Source organism: Podarcis raffonei, chromosome 7, assembly GCF_027172205.1.
Source record: "Podarcis raffonei isolate rPodRaf1 chromosome 7, rPodRaf1.pri, whole genome shotgun sequence".
Lineage (NCBI taxonomy): Eukaryota > Metazoa > Chordata > Lepidosauria > Squamata > Lacertidae > Podarcis > Podarcis raffonei.
This window is the reverse complement of record NC_070608.1, coordinates 34,255,369-34,269,288: the sequence shown is the minus strand read 5'-3', so window position 1 is coordinate 34,269,288 and position 13,920 is coordinate 34,255,369. Positions and strand designations below refer to the sequence as shown.

The following is a 13,920-nucleotide window of genomic DNA, read 5'->3' as shown; positions in this document are numbered from 1 at the left end:
CAACACAGTATTAGTTTGAATTAACTGGTTTTGAACAAGTGCTTATTGGTTTTTTATTTGAACATCGGGTTAGCATTAAACCTGTTTATATCTCTTAACAGGGTGTAAGATTATATTGTCGTCTGCACAGCCTGTTTACTCCTGTGGTAAGGTAGGTCTTGTTTTCAGAGCTTTTACTTCAGAATGTTAGATAGTAGTTGCTCCCCACGTAGGGAGGGTGAAAGATTGATTAATGTGTTGGTAGTGGAGAGTGAGGTGGAGTTGTTGCAACAGGGAACAACTGTGGCAATGGCAATCTGTTGGCTAAATCATGGGACATGTTATGTGTGATATTCAATAAATGTCAAATATGTCAATTTGGGATTGAATTATTTTGTATGTTTTATTTCTTTAGAGATAAAGATTACCATCTAAGAACCTACAAATCTATAGTCATGGCTAATAAATTGATAGACTGGCTAATTGCACAGGTAGGAAAATGCTCTGAAGCACATAGCCTTGATTAGCAAATGGAATGTCTACTAACTGCTATTATCAATACAGATTTTCCCATGATGTAGAAATTAACTTGTAGCTCTATATACACCTCAAGGCCAACATCAGCACCTGGCATCATTGGGAAACTACCAGTGCCACAGTAGAATGCTGATTCCCCTTTTACTGGATTGTTTCCAGTGCTGCATGGGCAGAGTTCTGTGCTGGACCACTAGGGGACAAGATTTTTGACCTGCCTCCCTTTGTGGGACCCTTATAAGGAGGCGTGGCCCCCCTATGGATTTACTTCTTCTCTCCCCTTTGCCTTTTGGTGGGAACATGAATGTGTTGGGGTTTTAGTCTTTTTGAAATGTCATGATTTTGTTGCCTTCCGTTTTTGTAAGTTGATTTTTTTGCACCCAACCCTATTTGTGCTTTGAGTAGAATGGACTTCCAGTTCTGCCAGGAGACTTCACTGTCCTCTTCCCCCAACATTGCAGCTGTCCACATGCAGATTTTGGAGCCATGTAGACAGCTGCAGGGGCCATGGTGAAATCACCACAGAAACAGAAGGCTATTCCACTTGTGCAGCATTGGCTACCATCCAAAACAAATATGTTAATAAAGGTTATTGTTCCCCAACGGAGGTGTCTACTTTTTATCAGTAATACTCTAGGACCGATACAAGGCTTCTAAAACAATGGATTTATATGCAACCCAATTTTTGTACATGTTGCAAAAGTGATACATGGTTGTTTTCCTGATTTAGAATTGTTGCCTGTGATATTTACATTGAGGTACGTATTATTTATTAATAGGGAGATTGTAGGACAAGAGAAGAAGCAATGATCTTTGGAATAGCACTTTGTGACAATGGATTTATGCACCACGGTATGCAATTTTCATTCAAGTACTCCTTAATTTGTAAGTCTGGAACTCTTGAACCAGATACTCCAGCTCCCATCAGCACGAGCGAGCATGGCCAATGGATGATGAGAAGGCCACACATTCCCCCTCCTTGTGTTTTACTACTGAAAACCCTCACCTAGGAGATACTTTTGTCTCTCAGTATTGCATGCCAAAGAAGAAGAATGCCCAAGCTTGGTGGCTATCAATAATGTAAGGCTTGTGAAGCAAAATATTTTTTCCTGTACCTGGAACAATGTGGCTCACATGTTTGAGCCACCAATGTATGTTTTAATAAAGGTAATATTTATTCTATGTAAACTTTTGCATGGTATACCTTGTGTTTTTTTATGGTTGGGTATGTTCCAAAGCATGCCACAGATAGCTAATGTGGTCAACAGTACTAAATGCCCCAAACACAGAATTCTTCCATTGTTGATTTATATGCAAAAATACATTTTCCATCATTGAAGTATTTCTGGAGTTTTAGAACCTGCAGGACAGGTCTCTGCTGTGAGGAGCATAAAATCTAGAATTTGTCATAGGGGAAATGAGAAGAAGGGGGCAGAGGGAAGCAATATGTGGCTGTTTCACTTGTACATGCTTAAGCAAAATCAGAATATCAATAGCAAAATGAGTTTGCGGCATCACAGAAAAATAATATTATTTTTATATCAACAGTGCTGGAAAAAAGTGAGTTCAAAGATGAACCACTTCTCTTTCGGTTTTTTGCTGATGAAGAAATGGAAGGCTCAAACATGAAGCACAGGCTCATGAAACATGATCTAAAAGTAGTGGAAAATGTAATAGCCAAATCACTGCTGGTAAGTTTTTTGTTTTTTTAATGAAGTATGTATGCATGCATTAATGCATGTATGTATGTATACACATATTATTTAATATACACTTGATAGGGAGGCCCAATTGTCAACCAGTATGATTTCTTTGGTGCACAAAATAACAAGTTTTATTTTCTTTACCCAAGACTTCCACCTAAGCTGGTATCAATATGGTATCACTTCCACTGGGTTTTATTGTTGCATTTATTTGAATTTTATTCCTAGGGTTGTTTTCCTCCTTCCTCTTCTGAATGTCATCTGATGATTGTTATTGTATATTGACTTTTTGGCTACTATTTTTATAAGCTGATTATAAGCTGACCTGGGTGATACATTTTTTTCAGCAACTGGGGAGTCATATAAATCTTTTTGAGTGACTTGTGTCATATCTTAGTGCAAGGGCTAGTGGCCTGGAGGCAAGCAGCAGGTATCGTAGGTGACTGAGCAAGTGGTCAAGCAGAGAAATAATCAGGTAGACAGACAGGTGGATGTGTGAGTGTTCCAGCAGACAGATAAGCAGACAAATAACTGACAGGTCATCAAGGAAGCAGATAAGCTGATGATTAAGCAATTTAGTCTGTTCCTGAGCACTGAATTTCTCTGGATGAGAAGCCAGGTTACAGTTAGCAGCCTTTTAGGCCTGATTGAGATTCCTTTATCATCATCATCATCATCATCATCATCATCATCATCTTCATCATCTCATTGATGCTTTTTCTTTTCTGTATTGGGTTGGCTAATTAAAAAAAACAAAAACCCACAGATGAATGAAATACTGAAAACAACCATTAAACAAAACAACAACAACATTGGTTCCCTGTGTCTCTGCTAGATTGGAATCAGCTCCTGGGCATTTGCAGTAGTGGCATTGCAGAGATCATGTCAGATCTCTTGGAAGCTGTCCCATGGTGGCTCAGATTTAAGGCACACAGAATGCCTAGAATTAGTCTCTGGCACCTTAGACTGGATGAAGAACATCAATCTTGAATAGCTGCCGGTCAGCTTAAGTCCTGTTTCAGCCTTTGTCTTACCCCAGTCCTTTCTGCCACTTTTCACCTTCCAGCAGAAGATACACCTACGAGAGGAAGCTTTTTGTGAGAAAGCAACATAGATTGAGGTATCCCATTGTGTGTTGACATAGAGCAATGGTGACATCAGTCAGGAAGTTGGCTATACTTGTCAGGACTGAGGTTCATAGGTGCAGGTTGTTAGGTGGCCACATTTTAAATAAACCACAAAGTGTTAACAGTTTGCTCTTGGCAACATTTATTTAATCTTATTTACATTTGGTTGGTTGGTTTTCAAGTTGCCCTTCATCACTTGTATCAGAATGGGTTACAGCCCAAAGCATCAATACAGTAAAATAATAACAATTTAAAGCCAGTATTAGATGCAACCACAATTTAAAATGCAGCAAGCTGGGACTAAGTTGTGACACTGCACCCAATGTTAGAGCAACAAGAAGGGCCTTCCCTGCAGATCTCAGTACATTGGCAGGCATAAGGAGAGGTGCTCCTTCAAGTCTTTGGATCTTAAGTTGTTAAGGGCATAATAAGTTACTATTAACTTCTCAAATTGGGGTCAGTCGCAGACAGGTAACCCATGGAAATCCTGCAGCATCAGTCACTGGCAGAAGAAGAGGGGGGTGGGGGGGAGCAGAGTGTGGATTAATGTGGCAGGGATTAATGTGACCATTCCTTGGTCTAGGAAAGATTGTAGTTGGCAAACCAATGTGGCTGGAATAGACACTAAATGACAGTGACACCACTTTGGCTTCCAGTAACAATGCTTGAACAAGGAAAAGACCAAAGCTATGTGTTTGCTCCTTCAACAGACAAGACCTCCATTTTGTCAAGATTTAGTCTCATCTGATTGCACCTCATGTTCTAATGTAAATGTATTTTAAATATTTTCCCCAATATGTGTCAATTTCCCTTTTACAGATTAAATCAACTGAAGGAAGCTATGGTTTCGGCTTGGAAGACAAAAACAAAGTACCAATTATTAAAATAGTGGAGAAGGGATCAAATGCTGAGGTAATACGTGGTTATTTTACTTCACAGATATTCCTGTCTGCAGATATATTTTTAAAACTTAGAAAACTCCTAGTGCGGTTCCCCACTTGTGAATTGCTTGTATGAAGTTTATAGGTAGCCAGAGCTCAAATTTCCCAGAATGTGGGTTTTGCTACACTGGAATCGTTGGAAGAAAGGAGTGAGATCATGAGTTGTTGACTGTGCTGCTGGAGATGAGCTGGTACAGGGAGCAAGCCTTTGTAAGAGGAATTTCTCATGGGGATATGTTAAAGTGGTCTGTGTATGGGGTTGGGTATGAGAAAAGAGTGGAGCTGGTATAGAGCTGCTGCAAAGACGTGGTCAAGTTTTTTGGTTGGGGAGTCACAGGAAATATTCTTACAAAGATATATTCTTACAGAGAGATATTCTTACAAAGTCTGAGCAACTCTGTTTTAGCGCAAGAAACATACCTGTGCAGGACGAGCCTAACTATATATGTCTACTCAAAAGTAAGCTCAATTGACTTTAGTTGGTCTTACTTTCAGATAAGTGGGTACAGGACTACAAAGTTGGCTCTACAAAGTTCTTTGTCATTTCATAAGTCAGGGAACAATTTCGGAAGAGAAACAGGTTATTGGTGATAAGGTTGTCAATACAAGGTTGTTATTCTGCCTTCATTCAAACGCTTAACTTTTGAATAAACTGAGAAATATTCCCTGAGTAGTTCCATTTATTACAGAGCCTTGCAGCTGTATGCACTTTCTTTGCAAGATGAAACTGACTGGATGTGAATGGCTTCTGTAATATAGCAGTTCAGGTTTTCAGTCAAAAGAATTAATATTTTGAAGGTACTGTTGGGCTTCTGTATGTTTCTGAGCTGTATCCACAAACCTAAATATTCAGTAAGTTCTGTGCTTTCAAATGCATATCTCCATAAAGCAAAGTGGTTTTCAATAAATGGAAAAAAGGTGAGTCAAGATAGATAATATGGAATAATTTAAACTTCTTGGTCACTTCTGTCAAGGCTGCATAAATATTATAAATAACAAAGTGATGCTTCCAATAATTCTAAATTTACAAAACAGAGATTTTTCTTTGACCTACAAAAATAATGTGGATTGTGTAAATTTCACAGCTGTGGGCATACTCTCACAGGGCAAGCATCTCAGCATCTTCCTTTGTGTAAAGGAAATTAGTACATCACTAGTTCTGCTAAAACAATTGTGCATGTCTTATCTTTTCTTATCTAGATGGCAGGTCTGGAAGTTGGGAAAAAGATCTTTGCCATTAATGGTGACCTAGTTTTTCTGAGACCCTTCAGTGAAGTGGATAACTTTCTGAAAGCATGTTTAAGCAGCAGAAAGCCCCTCAGGGTGCTTGTGAGCACAAAACCCAGGGAGTAAGTTGTTACTTTGGTTTGGTAAATTGTGAAGAGGGTGTGTTGCAAAGGCATGCAGATACAATAGGAAAGAGGAAACACTCTTTTGCCAAATTTTAATGATCAGAATAGGGGGTAAACGTTAATGGGTGAAAGGACTTACAAGAATTTAAGTAATTAAAATTATTTGTACATAGAGTAAGGAATATCTAGTGTTGTTGATAATGATAACGATGAGACTATGAATCGATAATAAATAATAATAATGTATCAATATATCAGAAAATGTGATTTAAGTTTTTCTTTCTGTTATTTTTTAACATTTTGTCAACACCAAATAAATATTCAATAGGTTAAATACGTGAAGAGGGCATTTTCTGGAATAAGTAGTGTTCCTTGATTATTAGGGAAGTTTTTAATGCTTGAATTTTTATTCTGTTTTTAGTCCTCTGTTGGGAGCCACCCAGAGTGGCTGGGGAAACCCAGCCAGATGGTTGGGGTATAAATACTTAATAATAATAATAATAATAATAATAATAATAATAATAATAATAATTATTATTATTATTATTATTATTATTATTATTATTATTATTATCATCTTCATCAGCGCTTATTCCCCCTTCTCAAAAGCCAAGCTTCATGTGTAATTCATTGTTTGAGAATTTAGTAGAATTTTAAATAATAATAATAACAATTGTTTTATTATTAGTAAATTGCTATATTCTGTGTAAAAATTGATAAATGTAATAAGCACACTGGTTTTGGATCTTCCACCCTGATGTTTCTCTTGCACTCAGGACAGTGAAGATCCCCGACTCTGTGGATGGCCTTGGATTCCAAATACGAGGCTTTGGTCCTTCTGTTGTCCATGCTGTTGGAAGAGGTAGGCAGAGGGATTTAAGTGGATTGTAGTTGTGAATATCTTTTCCAAATAAAACCATCCCCGTGAATATAGAAAGCTGTAGATGGAATTACTTTAGATATACATGGCTGAGATATGATCAATACTTGATGGGTATTTGCTTTGATAGTTCTATGAATAGTAGTGATGAAAGAAGGTTATAGTGGTTTTCACACACCATATTAAACCATAGCTACTGTTTAACTATGGTTTTAACATGCATGAGCAGCACACTGGTGCATGCTGCTCAGAAGTCCCTGCTATGCTCCTCTCTGCTCTTGGCAACACTACATTGTAAGCACATCATCTGAACCCAGGCTCACTTTTTGTTTCCCAGCAACGATCTATGAACAATAAGCCAACATTTATGAGCTTTTTTTAGATCATAGGTAAGACAAACATGGTATTTCTCTATATTCTGCTGAGCTGCCATGATTTGCTGCATTGAGATGCACTCTTAAGAAGCCTTTGAGCCCTGTGACTTTCACTGTCTCTGACTCCTTTGTGAGGTCAGGACAGATAAACATACCTGCATACCTGAATTTAGGTTTTCCAGTAAACAAGTTCCAGATTGACATGTTTAGGATTAGGATAGATATAAATGGGCAAAAGGGTCAGCAACAACAAAATACCAGTATACATCTAAGTACAAGTGGTGCTGTTGTGTGTAAATTCATCATTGAATGCATGGTCACCATTGTTTGTCAGCTTTATTGACCTGCTTTATTGGCTACTAATTCCAGAGGTGTCCAGTTCCCACCAAGTTGATAACCTTATCAAAATAGATCACACAACAATTTATAGGGGGGGATTCTAATGTAAAGCACCTTGTACATATTCTGTTGAATCACAGTGTTGGTTTAATTTAACATGTTCTTGAATAATCAAGCAATTATAAAATCAAGCATTTTTTCCCCTAAGAATGAAATTTCTAACTTGGCAATTTTTCTAACTGTTTTCAAGGAACCGTAGCAGCAGCTGCTGGCCTCCACCCTGGACAGTGCATAATTAAAGTGAATGGGATTAATGTCAGCAAAGAAACTCATGCAAGTGTTATTGCCCATGTCACAGCCTGCAGGAAATACAGACGTCCGATGCATGTAAGGATGGTGCTTACTTATTTATTGTTAATGCTACTTAAACAAAAAATACAGTTCGCTTCCACTCCTTGGCAAATGAAAGTTAAAAATATATAATAGTCAATTATTCTAAAGCTGTTGTCTAATCTAATTCGAACCACACATTAGAAGTGAGTTCTGCTGAAGTCAAAGAGGACCAATTTTAAATAAAAGTTTTGGACCAGGATGTAGGGAGATTATTGTGAATGCTTTACTCCTTTCCAGCATTCAGAGAAGATTATCTACAGCCGAAACCAGCACATGCAGGGTGAAAAACTGAGCTAAAAAAAGGCAAGGGATATAAAAAAATTTGACCTAGTGCCAAATATGCCCTCCAACAGCCTTTTAAGTAACCTTTCCAAAGAAGGATTATTAGAGATAAGACAAAGGCTGGTCATAAAGCTCCAGTGAAGTGCAATAGGTTTCGTTTTAACTGTCGTTAAACAAAACTTATTGCACTTCTGAACAGCTTTATATTGGTAAAAAAATGACCATGGGTTATACTGATGATCTTGAGAATCCTACAAGGGCACTGGTTCCCAGGGTATTTTCTGAAGAACCAAATAAATATGTATCCAAACAGTCCTGCTTTGCTTTGGTGAATGTACCCTGCCAACAGGTGCTCAAGATGTAATCAAATAAGCAATATTTAAATTTAATACTCTGATAGATTATCTTCTTTGTTTTCACTATTATATACGAATCTTCAGGAGATTTGTGTTGACAGTTTTGGCAACAGGGTGTTGTAAGATAAAGTTAAGATTTAAAACATACCATTTGTTATGATGCATCTTTTATAAAATATAAATGGAATTCCGATTTAAACCTCATCTGGTAAATACAATGTATTTTGAATTCTTCATGAATATAATTGCAATGATCGTGAAAGAGAAATAAGTTTAAGCTCTAGTTTATGGGAGCAATGTGCCAAAACTGTATTTTTTTTGCTGTCCTTGCTTAACTTTCATTTCATCCCACACGTTTCCCTTTAGAGGCTATGTTTTCAATTCTATCAGAACACAAGCTATTTTTGTGGCTCATTCAGCTGCATTTAAGTGCGGGTGATATAAGCTTCTATGGGGGATGTAATGTTTCAGTAACTCAGCATGAGATTGATTTCAAATATATTAAGTTAATTAATGAACATTTTTTGGGGATGGATTCACTTTTTGATTGCCAGTCCAGCAAAGTTCTACATATCTGGGAACAAATTTTGAAGTAAAACAAATGATGAAGTGATCTGGTCTTGCTACAGTGAATGCAATTTAAAACCATGCTTTCCTCTCTCTCATCTGTTAATTTTTGTGGTGAACACCCAGCAAGCAACAGCTTTCTATTATTTATTTAATATATTTATATCCTGCCTTTCTCCCAAGTTGGGATTCAGGGCAATTTTTCACAACCCAACATTATTAAATTATAAAATATAAAGTAATAAAAGCAAACTAGCTAAAAACAATATTTAAAACACATCAAAACATTTAAAACCAGCAAGTAAAATGACAGCATCCCAGTGATCAGCATTGCCTGTACCTTAATTTTCAGAGGCCTGTCTGAATCAGCCTTCCCATGGAATAACAACAATGAAGGAACTAATCTAACCTCTCTTGGGAGGGAATGCCACAACAAGAATATCTTCTGCATATGTTTGCCCTCTTTTGAGTTTCTCTCACACACAAAAAGGATGTGTGTGCTTAGGGGACTTAAAAATGTAAAATACCAAATCTCCTTTTTGGTTCATCTAGAATAAAAACACGGTTTCTCTGGCAATGCTAATATGAATTAGTGTGTGTGTGTGAAGTAAAAACTTGTGTAAAGTAAAAACTTTCATCATTGTTATTACTTTCCTACAGCAAGATTCTATTCAGTGGGTATATAACAGTATTGAGAGTGCCCAGGAAGATCTTCAAAGAACAAACTCCAAACCCTTGGGGGAAGATGGAGGAGATGCCTTTGACTGCAAAGTAGAAGGTAGGGTTATTTGTTTTTTTGTTATTAAGCAAAATAAAGGTGAGCTTTGGATGTTACCCTTACCAAAGCAAACACAATTTTCACCTGTTCGTATAATACAATTAAAAGTACAAGTTAAAGTGCAGTTATTGCTTGTTTGCATGGTTTTATTAGCTATTACATATCTGCTATCATAGTATATTTTTATCTTGTGAATGCAATACAGAAGATCCCCTAACCCTGGATTTAAGCATGCTTATTTTCATATTGGATTGTGCAGAATTACAGCAAGGCATACTCATATTTTGGTTGTCTGTTACTGTGATTACAGCTTTGGTTTGCAGATAATATTTTTAAAATCCCTTTACAACAAATGAACCATGTTTCAGAGACACAGTATCTGCACCACAATCTCTTTCACCTGACTCACCCTGTTCAATCATTAACAAAATGAAATAGGTGTTTATTTAGTAAATTAGTTAATTTAGTCATATTAGTTAGTTTAGTAAGCATAATAGGATTCAAAACAATTTGATTTTTAAATTTGTTTTTAGAAGTAATTGACAAATTTAATACTATGGCAATAATTGATGGACGGAAGGACCATGTCAGTCTAACTGTTGATAATGTTCACCTGGAATATGGTGTAGTTTATGAGTATGACAGCACGGCGGGAATAAAATGCCATGTTTTGGAAAAGATGATTGAACCAAAGGGCTTTTTCAGCTTGACTGCAAAGGTATGAAACATAAAATATTTATTTGTTTAGTTCTTTATTGTTCCTTTGATCACTGAAGCAGCACACCCTATTTATGAATATGATTTATGGATATGATTATTGTAATTTAATCTCAAGTGTATTCTTTGCCAGTGACCTGTGTCCTATTGATGGTCATGAATGGTGGTCATTCACCCAGAAAGAAAATTAAGTCGTAGTGTAGTCATAAATTGAGCTTCTAAACTCAAAACAACAAATGCTGAAGAAGTGAAACATTCGCTACCTTTCCAACCATTCCCCATACCCCACAAAAGTTGTGGGTTTTTTTGTAAGGGAGATATATAGTTTTTCCAGGAATCCATTTATTTAATTATTGTATATTCATGTTGCCTTTTGAGCAAACACCACAAAACCATTCACACAGAAATATTAACTAGTAATTATAAATTAAAACTATGTAATAAATGAGGAAATACAAGATACAAGGAGGGAGAAAAAGCCCTGTGGCATGACAGTTAATTAACTGAAGTCATAATGTTCCAGGAATACTCTGCCCATGTTTTTTGTTATGAAACATCACTCAGATACCAGGCCAGACCCTGTAAAAAAAAGCCTTTTGCATTCTGGGTGAAGAAGTGAGTTAGTTTTTTCCTGGAACTAGGTGCACAAGGCACCTTTACTTTGTTCAGTCTTTACCATCCAGAGGTAGGTTATGCTGACTGGCCCAAGGCCACCCAGTGAAAGCCATCAATAGGGAGGGGGAAGGTATACACACCTCTGCTGTATCCCTTGAACCAGAGGATTGCTTGGTAAGCCACCTTGTAGCAAATAGAAGTAATGTGAAACAATGGAAGGGCAGCTGTGTTTGAGTGTTGGATATAGTAATCCTCGTAGATTTCTTTTCTCCAAAGCGGTGAAGCCTAATTAATAAGCAGCTTAATTTTTTAAAAATAGGAAACCGTATAGCAATGCAATATTTTAGAGCTGGTAAAAATATAATACTTTGAAAATCAAGAACAGGGTGCAGAAGTCTTAGTAATGATTTAACCGCAGTCTTTGTAGTTATAACCAAGGGATTATGTTTGCAGGTATGTTTTGCATTATTAATTAAACCTGCAGAAAATTAAACTCTTACAAGCAATTAGAAACCTTTAATTAATGTGCTGATTCAGAAAGTAAGAGTTTAAAAGCTTTCTGTCTATAATTACATGAACTAACTTCTTCAGTTCTAGGGCAACTATAATAATTTATAACTATAATTAAAATGTGTGCAAAAATTGGGTGATTAGTAAATTCCCAATTACTTTGACCAAATTCCAATCAAAAATCAATAAAATATTATTTCACATAGAATGAATTAATTTATTAGGCTTTCTGATTTTTGATTTTGCATATTTTGCAGTTGTATATAGGATCTGAAGCCTGTATCCTGGATCTGTTTTCCTCTAAACAATATTGCCAAGTTATTGTGAAGGGAGGACTGGTTAATGACAGCCAATGGGCTTTGCAAGCCTCTACTGTACAATTAATACCTCTGTTTAGGGTTGAGGAAGAAGGTTTAAAAATTCACCTTTCCTTTGACATGTTCTCTTTTATTTATAATTGTAATGAGCTTGGGGTTTGTTTTAAACAATACAAATATGATAAGGGCAGGGTGTTAAAGTAATCAGGTTCCAGTTCACAGGGATAAAGGAATTGAGAGGAGGAGGAAGAAGCAATAGCCAAGTTGACTAGTGCTTAAGGAAGGCAGGTATGGCATATAGAAAGTTGTATATAAATGAATTAAATAAATAAACAAAATTGCAGCTCAGTATCTGGGAGCTATTGCTGACAAGCAGCATACTTAAATCTGAAAAGAAATATCCTCTGCAAGAAAAAATGTTTATTGTCCTGCATTACTTGTTTGTTTACACTGATATCTAATGGCAGTCTTGTTGACACCAACACAATCCGCTTTTGTCTTACTCACAGATTCTCGAAGCTTTAGCAAAAAGTGATGAGCAATTTGTGCAAAACTGTAATAGTCTAAATAGTTTAAATGAAGTGATCCCCACTGAACTTCAAAGTAAATTCAGTGCCACTTGCAGTGAGAAAATTGAGCACATTTGCAGAAGGATCACTAGTTATAAAAAGGTAAGGAGCAAAAAAATTTTTTTAATTTTTTTCTGGAAATTTACTGACTTTGTTTAGAAATTAAAAATACTCAGCTGGAACTAAATATGTGTAACTGAGATACTAGCCCTCCCACTGTTTACTCCTACCTACATTTCCCCTTCTCCTTCCTCTGTTGTCTCCCCTAGGTCAAATTCTATGTTAAATAAAAGGTCAGGCACCTGTCCACCTTGTGAGATGTCATGCACATTAATGATGCTAAAGAAAAAGGAATAATCAGCCATAATACAGAGAAATGTTTATGCTTATAATAATATTTTATTATCTTGTTAGTTATGCTGTTTCAAATGTTCATTTTATCCATTCCCCCTTTGAACAATGGATAGATAGGAGAGCAACCTGACCTGCAGGCCTAGTTAGATTTGCCAGACCTCCCAGTTCTGCTCAACAGACTGTTTTGGGCTGACCACACTGACAGTTCATTCACCTGATGTAATATGATGAAAGGCATGGACAAGTAAAGTTGTGGCTGCAAAGAAAGAATCAGGAACCCAAGAATGTCCTTATGAAAGTTCCATTGCAGCCATGGCTTCTATTCGCTGCTGTTTAGTTAGTGCCGAATGCAAGTCCTGCTGCTTTCAGGCAGAAGCAGATCCCTTTGGGAGCTCCTGTCTGGAGCGCCTGAGTGGGCTGATCCCTGCTGACTGGGTCCAAAATCAGTGCAGCTTGCATTTGGCATCAAATCTAAACAGTGCTGAAAGCATGCTGCTCAAATGCGGCCTGTAGAGGGTTGGCCACTATTTGACCCAGCCCTCTGGCCAAAAGGGGTTTCCCCACCCCTGCCCTAGTGATCCTTTATTTTGCTTGCATTTCACAAGAATTATACACACATTAGAGTTTTACATTTGTACTTTGAAACTGGGTCTTTTGCTTTATGGACTAAAATGATATTTCTAAACTGGAACCTGGCAAGCAAATGTTTGCAATTTGCAAGTGGGGAGAGAGGGGGGGCAGGGGGAAGAGAGAGAGACTTTAACACTCCACCACTTGACTTTAGAATAAATGGTTCAAAAACGTTTCATAGTCTAAATAAATATAGCTAGCAAACCATTTATTAAACCCTGTCTGTCTGTCTATTCACCTTACTTCAACTTGACTGCCTCGGATGGGTATTTTAACTGCTCAGTCAGAAATTCAATGTAGCCAAATACATTATGCTTTTCATATTTCTTGCCTACTTTACAAGAATTTAATGTGATGTGCAGTTTCCAGGATAAGAATAGCAAGATCATACTAGGTCAGGAGGAAGTACATTGGCACAACCACAAGGGGAAGGCGTATATAATTACTATACCTGATACATTATCTTATTATAAACCCACATATTCATCAACTTCTCAGATAAGACCTTTCCAAAATCCATAATCATGTTGCAAATTTGCCGTTTCAAAAATGTTTACTGTTCTTGTTGGCTATTAGTAACCTGTTTCATTCCAAGAATAGCTA

The 13,920-nt window shown here is 36.9% G+C and overlaps 2 protein-coding genes across 4 annotated transcripts in view; one reads left to right on the top strand and one right to left on the bottom strand.

Annotated features, from left to right (window-relative positions):
- LOC128417380 (uncharacterized) overlaps positions 1–13,920 on the bottom strand; it is an 82,712-nt gene that overhangs the window by 10,648 nt on the left and 58,144 nt on the right. The gene's annotated exons all lie outside the window — the stretch shown is intronic.
- PREX2 (phosphatidylinositol-3,4,5-trisphosphate dependent Rac exchange factor 2) overlaps positions 1–13,920 on the top strand; it is a 111,799-nt gene that overhangs the window by 56,675 nt on the left and 41,204 nt on the right. For 2 of the 3 annotated variants that reach the window (XM_053395938.1, XM_053395936.1), the window contains exons 13-23: positions 102–151; positions 395–470; positions 1,293–1,365; positions 2,062–2,204; positions 4,163–4,255; positions 5,485–5,633; positions 6,413–6,498; positions 7,480–7,625; positions 9,488–9,605; positions 10,139–10,323; positions 12,274–12,435. In XM_053395938.1, coding sequence (XP_053251913.1) covers positions 102–151; positions 395–470; positions 1,293–1,365; positions 2,062–2,204; positions 4,163–4,255; positions 5,485–5,633; positions 6,413–6,498; positions 7,480–7,625; positions 9,488–9,605; positions 10,139–10,323; positions 12,274–12,435 — 1,281 coding nt within the window. The remainder of the gene's footprint in view (positions 1–101; positions 152–394; positions 471–1,292; positions 1,366–2,061; positions 2,205–4,162; positions 4,256–5,484; positions 5,634–6,412; positions 6,499–7,479; positions 7,626–9,487; positions 9,606–10,138; positions 10,324–12,273; positions 12,436–13,920) is intronic. The other variant, XM_053395937.1, reaches the window with a different exon arrangement.